Source organism: Equus quagga, chromosome 14 (assembly GCF_021613505.1).
Source record: "Equus quagga isolate Etosha38 chromosome 14, UCLA_HA_Equagga_1.0, whole genome shotgun sequence".
Classification (NCBI taxonomy): domain Eukaryota; kingdom Metazoa; phylum Chordata; class Mammalia; order Perissodactyla; family Equidae; genus Equus; species Equus quagga.
The window spans coordinates 82373681-82393171 of record NC_060280.1 but is presented as its reverse complement, the minus strand read 5'-3'; the positions used below and the strand labels follow the sequence as shown (position 1 = coordinate 82393171).

Genomic DNA, 19491 nt, shown 5'->3' with positions numbered 1-19491 from the left:
ACTTGTGAGATTTAGAGGGAAAGATACCCCTTTGTCAATGTGACACTCTGCGACTGAGGAGGTGCTTTCAGCTCCATCAAGCCTTGGACACCTTGTCTTACAAGAGGTGTTATAACCTGTCATTGAATACCCTTCTCCATTCTTTTTCAGCTTATTAAAACATTTTTTGTGAGCACAGCATATGTACCTTAAGCACAGGGTTACGTTTCCTCTAAGACCTAAGACATCAAGCACAGAGTAGGAGCTTACAAACCAAGAAGCACACCCAAGTATGACACTCATAAGGTGCTGGCTGAGGCCTCCAGCTAAACTGCACAGTGAATCCTGCTTCTCTCAAACACCCACTGCCCTCCAAGTCAGGCTGTTTCTGCTCCTGAGCTGGGGTGGGAGAACAAGCTCATCTTGGAGAAAAGCAGAGCCTTTACCTGCCCCGCGGGAGCGAAGGTGCTCAGCTGGAGGCAGAGCGTGGCTATCGGGGAGCCCTTTCACCTTGCAGAGGTACTAGAAGAGCGTTCTTGGATTCTCACCCTGAACTGTAGTTGTCTGGATTGAGGGCCAGCATCACAGACAAGAGAAGAAGGCAAAGAAAAATGTCAGGGGAGGGAAGGGAGCTGAGGGCACTCACACAGTGGAGAACTCGGTCTTCCGTTAACAAAATAAGAGAAAAACCAGAAGTCAGAAAAAGGAGAACAAGCCCAGAAGTTGTCAGAACCCTCCCTTCCACTCTCTAAGGCTCCCTTCCTGTTCCTCCCACTTCAGGAGGACAGAGGGGGACCCCGCCCTGCTGTGGGGCAAGAAGGGTATGACTATCCTGACGTGTCCCCCTCAACTCCCCCACACACACTCTTGGCCACAAGCCCAAAGCACCAGGATCAAAGTCTCCAGTCCTTCATCCGTAAAATGGGGACTAAGATAGTCCCTATCCCTCACTACAGCAGTGCCTGAGACAATGTGTATAGAACACACAACATGGTGTGAAACACAGCACACAGGCTCACTACTAGGAGACTGAAGTTTACTCTTAGTAAAGCAAACTACTACAACTGCAATGCTGGACTCAGCCGGCTCACCTGGGCAAGCCCCCGAGGTCAATCTCGCTGCAGATGTAGGGGCCTGGACGCAGAATCACCCACAGCCCGATCTCCGCAGCAGTCAGGACAAAGGCCCTAGGGAGGTCAACGTCAGCAGCTCTCACGGCCTCAGACGCAGGCTGAGGAGGAGCCCAGCACACATCACAGCCCACCGTGGCGCAACTGCCCACCTCTCCCTCGCTTGCCTTCCTCTCCAAGATGGGTGAGGGAAGAGAGGCCGCAGCCCCGGCCCCAGCAGAGCAGGATTCCCAGCCAGCTCCCAGCCTAGGACGTCTGCACAGCCCCACTGGGGACATGAGGAGGAGGGCATCACACAGGGTGCAGGGGAGGCCACCAGGGAAGCTGACCCCAACGGCCTTGCTACCCTAAGGGGGCAACCCCTTCCCCAGTCCTGGGGGCTGGGCCACACTGCACAGCGGGGCTGACACCTGGGATTAGGCACCTCTGGGAGGCAGTGAGAGGTCTGGCTCGGAAGAAGCAGGCCGAGACCCCTGGGGGTAACAGGCTTACAGCTGCAGAGCGTCTAGGTGCTGGCTGCAGAGCCTTTCCCACTGTCCTGAGAACGAGGCCCCAGAGCCCAGTCTCTCTGGCTCTCAAGCAGAGCCAGATGCCCCCATGGCTCCTAACCAACCCAAGGAGCCACTTCTCCGCCTCCCACCCCGGGCCAGGTCACAGAAGCAGCAACAGCACGTACTCCAGGTCCAGGTTCCCAGAGAAGTCAAATCTGCCTCTTTCTGGCTCATGGAGGTTCCATGGAACATAGCTGTAATAGGGAAGAGGGAAGTACAATAAGCATCTTCTTATTTCTTTCCTCTAAATTCCTAGGTCAATCCCAAACCCAGGTCAAAACTTGGGATAGCTCTATTTTGGAATAAGCTGAAGTTTCCAATGGCAATTAACCCTTTATTACATGAGCAATGATTATTTTCAATAATTCCTTTCTCTATTACCCAACTGTAGTCCAAGCTGCCATTAATCCTACTCTAGATTCTTTGGGTTTACAGATATATCATTCTACTCACCACTCCATTCTTTGTAAAACCTATTAAAAAATATAAAGAAAAGGGAAAAATACCCACAAATGTCTACACATGCTGAAGAAATTATTGCTAAGAATTGATCAAAATAAGAATAGAGGAGGAGTTTCTATGAGGATAATAGAGACACAGCAAAGGAAGGTGCCACCTTCAGGTCTTACCAAGAAGGACCCCACCAGGGTCCTCCCCGACGGGGCTGAGTATGTAGGGCCAAAGGGACATGCGTAAAATGTTTATTAGGGGCTATTGTTATTAGGTGACTATCCTTCTTGCATGTCAACAACAAGGTTTTTGCGTGACGTGCCCCTAATCTCATATTTCTCATAAGCCCTATAGTTCTTATTACACAGTTTTGCACAGTGCGGAGATTTTTAAGAATGCGTATGTAGCATTATGGCAGAACTGACTGTATTTCAAGATCTTTTGTTGCAAGGAGAAATGAAAAGTTGGTTTGCTAAAAACTTTAAACATGCATGGTAAAGTTTATACTTCCACACTGAGAGAATAGAATGAAAACATTTTGCTAAATGATGCTTATGCTTACAAGTGACTTACTTTAAAGAAAATTGCTGAAAAAAGTTGAAAACACAATGGAAAAAGATATAGATGAGGCAAAATTATTTTAGCAATCTTAAATAGTAGGCAAAATGAATTTTAAGGCAAAAAAATACTCTCACAGATATTAAGAGAGACATTAATAATAAAAGGAATGATCCATCAAGACAATATAATAATCATGGCCTTCTATGCTCTTAATAACACAGCTTCAAGTAAAAGAGAAGTTTACTGAATCAGAGAAGAAATGGATAAATCCACAGTCATAGTGAGAAGATTTAAAATACTCCGCTAAGAAACAAAGATAATAACAGCAAAAAATTGTAAGGATATAGATTTGAACACCAAATTAAAAGGCTGGATCTAATAAATACATAGAGAACTCAGGAGCCAACAGATGGGGCATATACATTCTTAAAAACCACGTGGAACACTTGTAAAATACAAAATAAACCTCAACAAATTCCAAAAATCTACACCACATAGTCTGTTATCCCAAGATAAATGCAATTTAAATTAGAAAATTACACTTTTTTTTTTTTAAAGATTGGCACCTGGGCTAACAACTGTTACCAATTTGTTTGTTTGTTTGTTTTTCTGCTTTATCTCCCCCAAACCCCCCTGTACATAGTTGTATATCTTAGTTGCAGGTTCTTCTAGTCGTGGGATGTGGGTCGCTGCCTCAACGTGGCCTGACGAGTGGTGCCATGTCCGCGCCCAGGATCCGAACCCTGGGCCGCTGCAGCGGAATGTGCAAACTTAACCACTCGGCCATGGAGCCGGCCCTGAAAATTACACTTTTAAAATAGTAAAAAGTAAAATAAAAAATAACTATAACAGAAAGCAGATACCCAAATAGGGAAATATTTGAAACGAAATGACTTTCAAAGTACTATATAGCAAAATTTATGGGCTATATAACCAAAGCAATACTTAGAGATACACTCATGTCCCTGAATAAATATAGTAGAAAACATAAAATCCTGGAAAGAAAATGAGCTAAATATTCAACTCAGGAGACAAGAAGAGAAGGAAGGGAGGAGGAAAAGGTACAAAATTGAATAAAGTGGAAGAAAGGAAATTATACACAACTAAGAAATTGTGAAATAGAAAACAAAGACATAGAGAAGATTAATAAAGCGACAAGCTGGTTCTTCAAAAAGAGTAAAAACTTAGACAAAATTGAGTACAAAAAGGTCCAAATACACAATATGATATATAACTTCCAAGAAAGAGAGGAGAATTTTTTAAAGTCTCAGTCAATCCAAAAGAAGAAAGGAAATGAAAAATAAGAAAAACTACAGAATAAAAATAGGACATACTCTAGAAGCAACAGAAAATGTGAGTTAAACAACAATCATTCAAGAAAGTTATGTTGTCCCCAACATCTGCACCTCACAACCAGAAAAGACAGTAGTCACTGAGTTTTACAGGTGAATTTTAAGAAATGTTCAGGGTAAAGATAACTCTTTTGCAAAATATTTACAGTGAATAGAAAAAGAGGACGTAGTCACTTGATGATACGAATGAGCTGGGACCCCTCTCCCTGGTCTAACAGGCGAATCTAACAAGCAAGCTGCATAGGCTTAAAGTCAGTCCAGAAACCAGCGCCGTGCTGTGAGGCAGCCGCGCAGCCTCGTAAGCCCGTGTCTAAATGGCCTTGCAGCGTCCCCTCTCATGACTGAAGATGCCAGCAGGATGGATAAGCAACAGGAGGAGACATTGGGGCCCTCACACTCACCTTTCCAGGCTGCATTTCTTAGAGATTGAGGGGAAAAGCAATGGCCCTGCTCCTTGCCTCCCTCACACGTAGATAACACCAACATTACAAGCCTTGTTTGATGTATAACCAGAAAGTTCCTGTTACCCTTGCAGTAGATGACTGTTAGATGTTAGCCTTCTCCTGCCCTGCTCAAAGGTATGTAAACTGCTTCAGACCTGCGGCCTCGGAGCAGTTCCTCAGAACACTGCTGGGCCGTTTCCCTGGACTCAAGTTCCTCACTTTGATTATCGAATAAACTCCTTCCTTTCACCTTTGCCCAGACTCTTTATTTCAGTTGACAATGAGTTTACTATAAGATTGATATCAAAACTGGACAAGACACTAACAGAAATAAAATTTTAAATCAATTTCAGTTATAATCATAAATATACTTATCTGAAATAAAACACTAGCAAATCAAGTCTAGCAACTTGCGTGTGTGTGTGCACATGAGTGTGCACGTGTGCACTTCTCATAATGGGACGGCATTTATCCCAGGGCTGTGGGTTGTGGAATGTGAGAAAAATGTCAATGCAATTCACTGCTTTAACAGAAGAGTGTAGGAAAACCACATACTCCCTTCAATAGATGTAGAAAAGGCTCTCCGTAAAACTTAACAATTGTTTATGATTAAACTCTTTGCACATTAGATAAGACAATGATCCGTTGCTGCCTGTCAGCTTCAAATCCACCCGTGAGTCTGAGCTCTGCAGCGATGCACCCACCGGGCCCTTGGGGCGCCTTCTCCTTCACATCGAGTACGACGCTTGGCTTTGCCGCCAGGGGGCGGTGGAGGGCCATCCAGGAGGGAAGGGCTCCCCTTCTGATTCACTGTGCATTACCCCCCCGGCCGCTGTATGGCTGGTCAGGGTGCAGGCATGTGAGGACATCCAGTGGCTCTCTCTTTTTTTAAAAGTCAATATACTTTAAGTATAATCCATAACAAGCAATGTAGAATTCACCCAGAAAGGAAAGGGAACTTAAATATTTTGGGATTACATATTCAAGATAGTTACAGATGTAAAAGGTTACATTACACGCCCCATAGAATTTTGCTGACATTCTTCCACTCCTGCTTAACTATACTGTAAGCTTGAGCTTCTCAGGACTGCCTTTACTGTCTCCTGACATTAACTAATAAAATCCCACAGCTTGACCTGAAAACAACAGACCTTTCTAATCGCTGGTAACAAACATCTCATCAAGAAACAGAAAAATATATTCTGAACTCTAAAATGATAAAATGCCGTGCAAAGGGCACTTGGACTTCACAACAAGACTCTACAACAAGGGTTGCAAAGTGCCGTGAACGTAATTCTCAGTCTGTAAGCAAAGTCCTCAAGCACGAAAGGCACTGAGCTGTTTAGCAGCTAGACCCTGGAGCCTGACTGGATTCAAGCGCAGCGCTGCTGCCACCAACTGTGTGACTCTGGGAAACGGCCCTCGGCTCCCTTCACTTGAGTTTTCTCACCTACAAAAGACAGTGACAACACTCCTCACCACACAAGATTGCTGTAGGGACAAAGTGAATTAAAATTTCCAGGTTTGGACCATGCCTGGCCGTGTGTAATACCACATACCTTTGCACTGAATAACTAAAATTGGTTCTCTTCCTTTACCGTGGAGGACATACTGAAATCAGCATTGCTGTGCTCTGGCACCAGCAGGATTGTTCTATGAAGGCTGGGCTTCCCCACCTTTCCTCTCACCTCCAGCAAGACGGCTCCCATGAAGTTAACCACACCCCCTTTTACAATCCACTTCTACAGTACAGCCTTCCACAGAATTTTTTCTTTGGGCTCACCCTTCAACCCAACCCTTAATTGACTCCCAGTTTTTTGAGTTTTAAGACTTTTCCGGAAGTAGGTCTGTTATGAAAGGAACTCCACTGTTGATAATTCAAATATGGTTTTTGCTTTGCGCCCAGTTTTTAAGTGCTGAGTCTGTGAACAGGCAGGAGCCTTGGCTCCGTGTGTGCCTCGGGTAGCATCCTCGGTCACAACTGCACGGTCAGGCCTGGAGAGGATGCTGGGAGGAGACGCTCACCCTGACCACACTCGTGAAGCCTGCTGTACTCTGTCTCTTCACCCACAGGCAGGGTGGGCATCATACCAGCCATCTCACAGCGCGTCGGTGAGGACTAAGTGACTTTGTGAACATGCTTAGAAAATGCCTGGCCATCAGCACACCCCAGATACATGTTACCTTTTGTCCCTATACACGTAATCATGTTAAGATATCATGCTAAATTTATCATGTTAAATTTATATTTAAATTCTTCTGATTCACTAAACTGGGTTTGTATTTCTTTTTGCCACCATAATTGAGTATATACATGCCAGGCATTGTGATAGGCATTTTTCACATAAATAAGATAAAGGTCTTATCTCATTTAATCATCAACACAACCTTATGAAGCAATTACTGTTCTGCCCATTTACACCAGGGCCCTGAGACGTGGTGGCTGGAGGCAGAGCTGGGCCTGAAGACCCCCTTAATCATCGAGCTGCTGTAATCATTCCCTTTATACCACTAAACCTCACGTTAGTGATTCTGGTATTTCCCGACTTGCTCATTTTTTGACACTGCTACTATGCATCTACGCGTTCATCTCCATTTACATAAATAAGAATTATTTTAAAGACACCACGTATTTATGTGCAAGCATACTTTAAGCATCGTCAGTAAACTGGGTGCTCTGAGGGACCCAATGACTCTCCCTTGAGAGAGACTCCTGAGGAGATCACTCACTCCTTTTACATTTCCCCCATTGACCTTTGTCCAAGGCTTCGACCACAGCACACTGAGTCTGAGATGCAAGTGGCACTTAAGCGTAATGGGCGCATGTTGGAATGACTGTTCACAGGGCAACCCTCAGGCCAGGCTCCCAAACCAGAGGCTCTGAGCTGGGAGGCAGGTGTTAGGAGCCCCATAGGTATCAAGGCCACATAGGGCGAGGGGCCAGCACTCACGTGGTGACAGTGTTGAAGCCACAGGCCTTCAGCTTCAGGAGGCGGTCCCTCCAGTACTCCCTGGGCACGCGGAAATAGTGGATGGAGCCCCCGAAGATCAGGAACTTGTGACCCTCCAGTGTGAAGTACGGATTACTCCCAACTCTGCTTTCAGTCTGCAGTCCCATGGATCGATTCCTCAGCTCCAGAGGGGTCAGACGAGACCAAATAAACCTGCTGAGATAGCGAGAGACTGAGAGAGAGAAACGGAAAGAGGAGCGACTGTTGAAGCCTTAGCAGAAGAAGAAGTTCTTGTTAGCAGGACATGCTTTGTGCATGCTTCTGATGTTATTTTCTCCAAGAAAGGAGAGAAAGCTCCCCTCTCCCCACTCAGGCAAACCTGTACTGGGATAGCTGAGGCTGCGCTTTTCCAGATAAGAGATTCTTTTTATGTTTCACTCGAGGAGAAAAACCTGATAAGATACATGGTAGGAAAAAGATGCACAGGATTCTTTTCCAGAAGAGACACGGGCTGAAAAGAGAAAGAAATGACAATGACAAGGGGAAAGCATCGGCCTTTTCAAGCTACAAGGGCTGGAAAGCTGCTCTAGAGGCAGACTGGAGCAAGGGGTCCGGCGGGCTCCTCACCGGCAGCGCCCCTAGGCTGGCCTAACGGCCAGGAAGGCCCCTGCACACCCAGGGCGGCCCCACAGTCCACCTCAGTCAGGGGAGAAAGCTGCCGATAGACTTTCAGCCCCAGGAGCCTGCAGCCAGCAGCAGGACAGGGCTGGGCCCCAGGGCAGGGGGTCCTGGGAAAGGATAGAGGAGGGGTAAGGGGCTCAGTGAGAGACGGGAGCGCTTCATCCACCAAGTTCAGGAAGGACAGTGCCTGGGACCTGGAGCCCTTTGTCAGCGTCCACACTGATTTTCTTCCATCTGGAATATGGATAGATCCTCAGCAGGGCGCGGTAACCCAGGTACGGGCAGAAGAAAGAGCGGAGGAGAGAAGGCTTGAAAGGCGAGTTGATAAGGAGAGTCTTGGGCAGGTTTGAGGGCCCAGAAAAGCATCCCAACCTAAAGGGGCCCTTGCCCTCCCGTAACGTCCTCAGGGGCCAGCGCAATAAGTGCCTGCGCCTGACTGGCTGACTGACAGACGCGGAGGGAGGTCTAGGAGGCTCCCCGGGAAGAGCGCTTCGTGACGGAGAACCTGGGATGGGGCGAGAGGGACGCCCCCGCCTGCAAGGGCGGGATGGGCTGCGGCCTGGCGCGGCCCCGGGACAGCGGGGAGGCTCACCTGGAGCGCGGCCGGGAAGCCATCCCCACGGGCTGCAGGAGCGGAGGTCGGGCGCTGCTCCCGCCGCCTCTCGGCAGCCTGGGGATGCAGCCGCGGCCTGCCGGGCAGCGCCAAGGAGAAGGTCTCGGGCTCTGGGCTGCAAGAGGGACTGAGCCGGGCCTGCGACACATGGTGTCCGCCCACCTATCTGCTCAGATGACCTTCAGCTGGGGGGAGTAAGGCGGTCGAGTCTTGGGTTATCACCCTGACCTTGATTTTCCTAAACTGCGTATCACCAGCCAATTGGGACAGAAAGGCAGAAAGGCGGAGCAGAGGGGGAGGCAAGGAGGAGGACAATTCAATCTACCCGAGAGCTGGGAAGTTTTGATTCCGCGGGTTCAACCACTTTAACGAGTGGCCCTTTGGTACCAGACGGCGCTTCTGGACTAATAGATGTGGTGTACACGCAGGAAAATAGTTTCAGTACGATGAGTAAGTGCTAAAATAAAGGCTCCACAGGGTGTGACGGACGACGCACAGGCGACCCTGGAGGAGGAGTTTTCTCAAACTGAGTTGGTAAATGAGTGTGAACTATCAGAGCGAAGGAAAGTGGGAATGCTGTTCCTATCAGTGGGAATAGCTTAAAAGTAATGACTTAATGTGTGTAAGAAACTAGCTTGGAATTCTTTGCTTATAAAGTAGCAGGAGACGGGGCTGGAGACATCAGATCGGGAGGAGGCAGGGCAGGGAGGGCTGTGGATGCCACGTCCAGCAGCTAAGTCTCTTTCCAGAGATTTCAAGCAGGAACTACATCAGCAAAGGGTTGTATGGAGATTACTTGGCCACAAGCTGGAGGCTGGATGGGAACAGACAAGTCATCCCAATAGACCTGGTCCCCCGGGGACAAGGGCTCTTGTGTTTCTCTTGGTGGTAACAGTAAGCAGGAAGAGGGAGTGGATTTAAGAAAATGTTGTGAAGTAAAGTTGGTAGCTCTTGGTAATTGATTGGATGTGGCAGGTGATACAGAGAAAGGAGTCTGGGATGACGACCATGTTTCAGGCTTAAGTGACTTGGGTAGATGGGGGTGACCTTTACTGAGATCAGAAACACGGGAAATGATAGAGGTTTGAATAGAGACAAGAGTGATGAACCCAGTTTTGGCCATGCTGGATTTGAAGTCCCTGTGATGAAAAGAGAAATCTTCTGATCTCTTCTCTTTGAGCATTTTTAGGTTTATAATAAAATTAAGAGGAAGGTGCAGAGATTTCTCATATAACCCCTGCACATGCACATGCACAGCCTCACCTCTGTGAACATCACTCACTAGAATGGTACATTTGTTACCAGGGATGAACCTGCATTGACACCTCATAATCACCAAAGTCCATAGTTTACACAGCGTTCACTCTTGGTGCTGTAAATTCCATGGATGTGGACAAATGTATGATGCTATATATCCACCATTATAATATCGTGCGGAGTGTTTTCACTGCCCCAAAATCCCCTGGGATAGTACCCATTCACCTCTTCCAAACCCATCCCCCTGGCAACCACTGATCTTTTTATTGCCTCCATAGTTTTGTCTTTTCCGGAATGTCATATAGTTGGAACCATATAATATGTCGCCTGCTCAGATTGGCTTCTCTCACTTAGTCATATGCCTTAAGTTCCTCCCTGTCTTTTCATGGCTTGATAGCTCATTTCTTTTTGGTGACGAATAATCCATTATCTGCATATACTAGTTTATTTCTCCATTCATCTACTAAAGGACATCTTGGTTGCTTCTAAGTTTTGGCAATTTTTGTGTGGAAATAAGCTTTTGACTCGTGTGGGTGTAAGTGAGCTGGCCCCAGCCCCTCCTCTGTTTGACTACCCGCTGCTCTGCACGTACTTTAAAACATTCATATGCTCGTCTGATTTGTGGCCTCCTCCTACGTATGTACTCCCTGATACCTTGATAAATTAAAACTTTGTTCTATGAGTTTCTCTCCAGGAGCAAGCTGACCACAGGCGGGAAACACACCTACAAGGTACCCATCCCAGCTGACAGAAGAATGGAGCATGAGTCCTGGAGCCCGTCGTGCCTGGAGACCAACATCCCTGGATCGCCTCCTCACTGCCCATCTTCTCTATATGACTGCCTCAAGATTCTGTAATCCTGGAAGATGGATTTTTGAGACATTAGTCCCCTATCTTCCAATTAACTGGCTAATCTAATTAAACTTCCTTTCTCAATCTCTAACTCTTTGTGATTAATTGGCTCAGATCACAGTGAGCAGAGCAAGCCCATTGCTCAGTATCAAGTTGCTGCAACCCAGATGGGACCACAGCCTCTGCCCATGCCAGTCGACTTGGAGGAGGCTGTTTGGGGATTCTTTTCTGCAGCTGCCGCTTTTCCGCCTGGGGAACTCCCCTTGTGGTTTCCTCATTTGGCGACTGCCTCCAATGCTTCAGTGATCGGGAAACGAAGGACTGGATCGTGAGCTGAGGAGCTTGCATCTGCAGCTAGGTGAGTCATCTGGGGTGTACCTCCTGGGTACCATATTCCTTTTCCCTGGTCTGGGTGCCTTGATCAGGCCAACGCCCGTCTGGTTTAGGAACCGTTGTTTAGGGATAGAGGAAGTACAGACTGCCTAGTATATCATACGGAGGACTAGTCTCTGGTTTTTCTGTGGTGCGCACACCAGTATGGTCTGTTCTCCTGAGTGTGTGTGTTGTTCCACCAGTCTGTTTGCCAGTTTTTCTCTCTGTCAGAATCTCACAACATACTTCCAGTGCTTGTTACATCATCTGTGGGGACTCGAAGTTTGTGACCTTTTCTGTCAAGTGTCAAGCCAGAATTGTACACTTCAGTGCAGGCACCACTGTTTGTGTGCTAATCCCTAGGAGGAAGGCATGAGAGCGTGGCCTGACCACCTTTCCCAGGCTTAGTCTGTCTAGTCTGGCATGATCTTTGCTGTCATTGTGTAAAAGTCAGGTTTAGGCTTAAAGTAAGCTGGATTTGGACTTCCCGCGAAATAGAAGATCTAAACATCTTTGTGCCAGGCGCCTGACCGCCTATTCCAGTGTTGGGAAATTAGATGTTTACCCCGCCTGAAGCCAGTACCTCTTGTCTCCTTGGCTGATTTAGCAAGAACTGTGTGCCCAGACGGATGGGATTTGGCTAAGTCCCGTAGTGATACGGACGCCTCGACTCAACCCCTGCACCCTGCTCCGGGTCTGTAAACTGTCAGACACAAACAACCACCAGGAGAGCTACCCTGTCCATTCCAAGAAAAAAAAAAAAGAGTCCATCCAGGGTGCATGCTGGCCAATTGGGCTGATTTCAGTTGTGAGCCCATGACAAAGAAAAGGATGATCTTTTACTGTAATGTAGCCTGGCCCCACTGAACCCTGGGCTCAGGAGAAAAGCGGCCCCAATAGGTCACCCAATTATGATACCATCTGGCAGCTAGAATTGTTCTGAAAGAAGGGAAAAAAAGAAAGATAAAATCTCCTAGGGGCTGACCCTGTGGCCGAGTGGTTATGTTCACATGCTCCGCTTTGGTGGCCCAGGATTTCATGGGTTCGGATCCTGGGCGCAGACGTGGCACCGCTCATCAGGCATGCTGAGGCAGTGAACCACATAGCACAACCAGAGGCACTCACAACTAGAATATACAACTATGTACCGGGGGGCTTTGGGGAGAAGAAGAAGGAAAAAAAAAAAGATTGACAACAGATATTAGGTCAGGTGCCAATCTTTAAAAAAAAAAACAAAACTCCTAATGTTCAAACCTGTATGCTGTTATATCTAGATCAATGGACCAAGGAGTCCCCTGGCTCCTCCGCCTCCTCTCCCTTTTCCAGGTCCACTGCTCACCCAACAGAAAATGCCTGAGGGATTGCTGGGTCTAAGAGAAGGATTCTCTCCTTCTCGAACCTGGCAAGGGACAAAGTTTGGTCAGGGGGCCTTCCCGGAACAGGGCAATTTCCACTGTGACAATATCCCATAGACATAAATGGACACGGGCGACTGGCCAGCTTCATTTGGATGCACTCTCCTTTCTCTACCTTGGATCTTTTAATTAGAAAGATTTTATATGCTTGAATGCTCTGTTCTCCTCCTGGGATGAAACTTTCTGTGTAAACTGAATGCTCAAGTGACTTTTACTCTAGGCCAGCCAGAGGTGCAAGTGCTGCTGGTTCCAGATGGCCCCCCTAGGGGTTCAAATACCACCACCAAACCCACTGCCACCGGAGATCTTCAAGGAGGTGAGACCGGACGTGTGAGCAGATGGGAAGCCTGGGAAAACACAGAGTGTCCAGACAATACATAGACCCTTGAAAACCCAAAAGATAAAGCCTAGCCTGAAACAATATCTGCTAAAACAGGAGGCTCAGAAGGGCATTCAGCCAGTGCTGCAGAAATTTCTGAAGGCAGGATTAATCAGACCTTGCCAGTCGCTATACAATACTCCTATTCTCCCAGTCAAGAAACCTAATTCAGAGGAATATCGGTTTGTTCAGGACCTTTGTGCCATAAATGAGGTGGTTCAGGACCTGCACCCTGTGGTGCCCAGCCCTTACACCTTGCTAACCAATGTTCCAGGTGAATACGGCTGATTTTCAGTTTTGGCCTTAAATGATGCATTCTTCTGCATACCACTCACAGAAGAATGGCAATCACTTTTTGCCTTTGAATGGCATGACCCAAATACTCAGGCCACACAACAATATTGTTGGACCTTGCTCCCTCAGGGCTTTAAAGACTCCCCTATGCTATTTGGGGAGGCCCTAGCTAAAGACCTGAGCCACCTGAGCAATTACGAGAAGGATTGCTGTTACAGTGTGTGGATGACTTGCTGATAGCGAGCCCCACTTATGAGCAGTGCCTGGCCAACACAATAAAGACCTTGAATCCTTTGGCTGAATGTGGGTATAAGATCTCACAAAAGAAAGCACAGATATGCAAACAAAAAGTTACATACTTAGGGTTTACCTTATCAAAAGGCCAAAGGGAACTGCTGCCAGACTGAGAGAAAGCTAGTGTGTCTGAGCCCTCCCACCGCTTGGCCACAGCTACAAGGATTCTTGGGCAGGGCTGGTTTCTGTCGGATCTGAATTCCTAGCTATGGCCTCAGAGTAAAGCCCTTCTATGAGGCTCTAAACGGGCTAGACCAGGAGCCACAAGAATGGACGAAGGAATGTCAGGAGGCCTTTGATACCATCAAGACAAACAATTTCAGCCCCAGCCTTGGGACTTCCTAACTTGGACAAGCCCTTCAACCTATATGCATGTGAAAGGCAGGGAATAAGCTTGGGGGTTTTAACTCAAAAACTGGGCATGACTCCCCAGCCAATGGCTTATTTTTCCAAGCAATTGGATGAGACCAGTAAAGACTGGCCCCACAGCCTCAGGGCAGTGGCTGCTACTTGTGACATCCTGCAGGAAGCTGAAAAATTCACCCTGGGCCAACCCACCATGGTATGTGTGCCACATCAAGTACTCACATTATTAGAACAAAAAGGAGGACACTGGCTCACTGCAGGAAGGATGGGCAAATGCCAAGCCATCCTTTTGGACAATCCAAATGTACAGATGCAAGTATCCTAAACCCAGCCACCTTACTCCCTAACAAGACATCAGAAGCCTTAGGACACAACTGCCTGCAAGTTATCGAGACGGTGTATTCTAGCTGCCTGATTTCTTGGACTGTTTGCTGGAGGAAACCAGACTTGCAAGTCTTCACAGATGGCAGCAGCTTCATGGGTCAAGGTAAGAGACGCATGGGGTACATGGTCATAACTTTACAAGAGACTTTAGAGGCCAAAGCCGTAGCCCCAGGGACATCGGCTCAAAAGATGGAGATCGTCACCCTCACTTGGGCTCTACATCCAGGTCAAGGGAAAAAAGTAAATATGTACACAGATTCCTGTTATGCCTTTGCTGTAGTTCATGCTCATGGGGCAATCTGGAAAGAAAGGGGATTCTTAACAGCAGGAAAAAACAGAAATCAGACATGGCCCTAAAACCTTAAAACTGCTTGGTGTTATTAATGGACCTGCTCAGGTAGCTATCATGCACTGCCCTGGCCACCAGAGGGAAAATCTAATGGGTCCAGAAGTACATCATAGGCCCCACCTACAAAGGACTATACAACAGGTGACTAAAAATTGCATAATCTGTGCAAAACACAGCCCCAAGACTGCTTCCAGTCCCCCGCATCTGGGCACCCAACATAAAGGAAATTGGCCTACTGAAGACTAGCAATAGACTTTACCCAGATGCCCTGGGCAACTGGGAATTCTAGGTTTCTATTAGTGTTTGTGGACACCTTCTCTGGGTGGGTAGAAACCTTTCCCACTCAGACTGAGAAAGCATCAAAACTCACTCGCATGTTGCTAAAAAAATCATCCCTGGGTTTGGTCTGCCTAATACCTTTCAGGGTGATAATGGACCAGCCTTTATCTCCCAAATAACCCAGCAGGTGTCCAAAAGCTTAGGCATCCGATGGCTACTATGCTCAGCTTGCAGACCTCAATCAACTGGAAAGACAAAGAAAATGAATCTCTCAAAATCTGTCAGGAAACACAACTAACTTGGGGTAAGGCACTGCCCCTTGCCCTGCTACGGGTTAGAGTAGCTGCCCAAAGTGGACTCAAATTGAGTCTTTTCAAAATTCTATACGGGAGACCCTTTCAGGCATCTACCCCCAGGACTGAATCTCTGGACGTTTTAAGGAATGTCATGATTGCTTATTATGTTAAATCATTAAGCTCTGTACTAACTTCTGTCCTTGAGTCTGCTCCTCATAGGTCTGCATATCCATCTGATGTCCCTCTACACACCTTCTGACCTGGTGATCATGTTTTGCTAAAAACTTGGAAAGATCAGGGACCCAAAAACCAGTTGTCACTCAAATGGACGGGCCCCTTTGAGAGTCTTCTCACCATTCATTCATCCGTAAAGCTTGTAGGTGTGAAACCCTGCATACATCACTCCTGGATCAGGCAGCCCCCAAATCACAGAAAAGTATCCCACATGTATCGATGGGAATGTGGGTGGTGGAACCCCTTGGAGAACTAAAATCTGTCCTTAAAAAAAACCCTTTGATCTAATCTATCTAACCCTTCTTCTAATTCAAAAGGAAAGTAACTCTTTTCCGTGCGATAGTCCCCCTACAACGCCCTGATTCAGCAGGAAGCAGCTAGAGGAATTACAACGCCCTATCTCCCCCTTGACCATAAGATTATGGGTTACTACTGACGGGGGAAATTGTAGGTGAGCAAAAGTGAGGCCATCTTGTTTTGCTAAATGTCCCCAACCCCTTCTCTGTGTGACTACTCACTGCTCTGCACATACTTTAAAAAATTCACATGTTCTCCTGATTTATGGCCTCCGCTTACGCATGCACTCCCTAATACCTTGATAAATTAAAACTTTATTCTATGACTTTCTCTCCAGGAACAGGCTGACCGCAGGCAGGAAACACACCTACAAGGTATCCATCCCAGCTGACAGAAGAATGGAACAATGTGATGCCGGGAGCCCATCATGCCTGGAGACCAACATCCCCGGATCCCCTCCTCACTGCCCATTTTCCCTATATGACTGCCTCAAGATTCTGTAATCCTTGAAGATAGGTTTTTGAGGCATTAGTCACCCACCTTCCGACTAGCCAGCTAATCTAACTACACTTCCTTTCTCCATCCCTTACTCATTGTGATTAGTTGGCTCAGATGACAGTGAGCAGAGCAAGCCCATTGCTCAGTACCATGGGTAAACACCAAGAAGCTTGATTGCTGGATCATATGGTCAGAGTATGTTTAGTTTTGTAAGAAACCTCCAAACTGTCTTCCAAAATGGCTGCATCATTTTTCACTCCTACCAGCAATGTACGAGAATTCTTACTCTTATTCTTCTTCAAGCTCAACCTGCTTGCCAGCATTTGGTATTGTGCACGTTCTGGATTTTCTCCATTCTAATAGATATGTAGTAGTTTCTCACTAATGTCTTAACCTGCATTTTCCTGATGACATATGATGTGGAGCATCTTTTTGTTTATCATGGTTACTTTTATCATTCCTATTATTATTATTTTCACATCTTTCAGATCTTTCATATTTAATAGTTTTTAAAATTATTTTATCTGGGCTGGCCCAGTGGCGCAGTGGTTAAGTGTGCATGTTCTGCTTCGGCGGCCAGGGGTTTGCCCGTTTGGATCCCAGGTGCGGATCTGGCACTGCTTGGCAAGCCATGCTGTGGGAGGCGTCCCACATATAAAGTAAAGGAAGATGGGCAAGGATGTTAGCCAGTTTTCCTCAGCAAAAAAGAGTAGGATTGGCAGCAGTTAGCTCAGGGCAAATCTTCCTCAAAAAAAAAATAAAATAAAATAAAATAATTTTATTGAGGTCCTATTGGTTTATAACATTGTATAAATTTCAGGTGCACATTATTACATATCAGTTCTTGTATAGACTGCATTTTGTTCACCCCCAATAATCTAGTTTTTATCTATCACCGTACATATGTGCGCCTTTACCCCTTTCACTCTTCCTACACCCCCTTCCCCTCTGGTAACCAGTAATCTGTTCTCTTTGTTCATGCGTTTATCTTCCACATATGAGTGAAATCATACGGTGTTTGTCATTCTCTGTCTCGCATATTTCGCTTAATGTAATACCCTCAAGGTCCATCCATGTTGTGGCAAATGGCATGATTTTGTCTTTTTTTGTGGCTGAGTACTATCCCATTGTGCATACATATATAACATTTTTGTGTGTGTGAAGAAGATTTGCCCTGAGCTAATGTCCATTGCCAATCCCCCTCTTTTTGCTTGAGGAAAATTGTCACTGAGCTAACATCTATGCCAATCTTCCTCTATTTTATGTGGGACACTGCCACAGCATGGCTTGATGAGTGGTGCTAGGTCCACGCCTGGGATCCGAACACACAAACACGAACCCAATCACTATGGCATCAGGCCAGCCCCTATATATACCACACCTTCTTTATCCAATCATCAGTTAATGCGCACTTGGGTTGCTTTCACGTCTTGGCTATTGTGAATAATGCTGCAATGAGCATAGAGGTGCATGACTCTCTTTGTATTGCTGATTTCAAGTTCTTTGCATAAATTCCCAGTAACAGGATAACTGGGTCATATGATATTTCTATTTTTAATTTTTTAAGAATTCTTCATACTGTTTTCCATAGTGGCTGCATCAATTTTCATTCCCACCAGCAATATATAAGGGTTCCCTTTTCTCCACATCATCTCCAACATTTGCTATTTCTTGTCTAGTTAATTATAGCAATTCTGATAAGTATAGAGTGCTACCTCATTGTAGTTTTGATTTGCATTTCCCTAATAATTAGCGATTCTGAACATCTTTTCATATGCCTCTTGGCCATCTGTATATCTTCTTTGGAAAAATGTCTATTCATATTCTCTGCTCATTTTTTGATCAGACTATTTGTTTTTTTGTTGTTTTGAGTAGTATGAATTCTTTATATATTTTGGAAATTAACCCCTTGTTGGAGATATGATTTGCAAATATTTTCTCCCAGTTGGGTTCTTTTTTGTTTTCTTCATGGTTTCCTTTGCCTTGCAGAAGCTTCATAGTCTGATGTAGTCTCATTTGTTTATTTTTTCTTTTATTTCCCTTGCCTGAGTAGACATGATATTCAAAAAGATGCTGCTAAGACCAATGTCAAAAAGTGTACTGCCTATATTTTCTTCCAGGAGTTTTATGGTTTCAGGTCTTACATTCAAGTCTTTAATCCATTTGGAGTTAATTTTTGTGTAGAGTGCAAGATAGTGGTCTACTTTCATTCTTTGGCATGTGGCTGTCCAGTTTTCCCAACGCCAGTTATTGAAGAGATTTTCCTTTCTCCATTGTATGTTCTTGGCTCCTTTGTCAAAGATTAGCTGTCCATTGATGTGTGGTTTTACATCTGGACTTTCAATTCTGTTCCACTGATCTTTGTATTGTTTTTCTGCCAGTACCATGCTGTTTTGATTACTAAAGCTTTGTAGTATATTTTGAAGTCAGGGATTGTGATGCCTCCAGCTTTGTTCTTTTTTCTCAGGACTGCTTTGGCTATGCAAGGTCTTTTGTTGTGCCATGTAAATTTTAGGATTCCTTGTTCTATTTCCGTGCAGAATGTCATTGGGATTCTGATTGGGATTGCATTGAATCTGTAGATTGCCTTAGGTAATATGGACAGTTTGACTATGGTTATTCTTCCAATCCATCAGCCTAGAATATCTTTCCATTTCTTTATATATTTTTTTATTTCTTTCAATAATGTCATGTAGTTTTCAGTGTATAAGTCTTTCACCTTCTTGGTTAAATTTATTCCTATATATTTTTTTGTTGTTGTTGTGATTTTAAATGGGGTTGTATTCTTGATTTCACTTTCTGCTAGTTTGTTGTTAGTGCATAGAAATATAACTGAGTTTTGTATGTTGATTTTGTATCTGCAACTTTACTGTATTTTTTGATTATTTCTAATAGATTTTTGGTGGATTCTTCGGGGTTTTCTATATATAAAATTATGTCATCCACAAATAGAGTTTCACTTCTTCCTTTCAAAATTGGATTCCTTTTATTTCTTTTTCTTTCCTAACAGCTCTGGCTAAAACTTCTAGTACTGTGTTGAATAAGAGTGGTGAGAATGGGCATCCTTGTCTTGTTCCTGTTCTCAGAGGAATGGCTTCCAATTTTTCGCCATTGAGTATGATGTTGGCCGTGGGTTTGTCTTACATGGCCTTTATTATGTTGAAGTACTTTCCTTCTATACCCATTTATTGAGGGTTTTTATCATAACTGGATG

At 45.5% G+C, this 19491-nt stretch overlaps 1 protein-coding gene across 1 annotated transcript in view; it reads right to left on the bottom strand.

Moving 5' to 3' along the window:
* Window positions 1–8860, bottom strand: part of LOC124225625 (beta-galactosidase-1-like protein 3) — a 64469-nt gene extending 55609 nt beyond the window's left edge. The window contains exons 1-6 of the mRNA XM_046638273.1: window positions 8691–8860; window positions 8071–8205; window positions 7797–7928; window positions 7418–7630; window positions 1786–1854; window positions 1071–1166 (exon numbers count right to left, since the gene is read on the bottom strand). Of these exons, the coding sequence (XP_046494229.1) occupies window positions 1071–1166; window positions 1786–1854; window positions 7418–7630; window positions 7797–7928; window positions 8071–8205; window positions 8691–8860 (815 nt within the window). The remainder of the gene's footprint in view (window positions 1–1070; window positions 1167–1785; window positions 1855–7417; window positions 7631–7796; window positions 7929–8070; window positions 8206–8690) is intronic.
* Between the last annotated feature and the right edge of the window lie 10631 nt (window positions 8861–19491).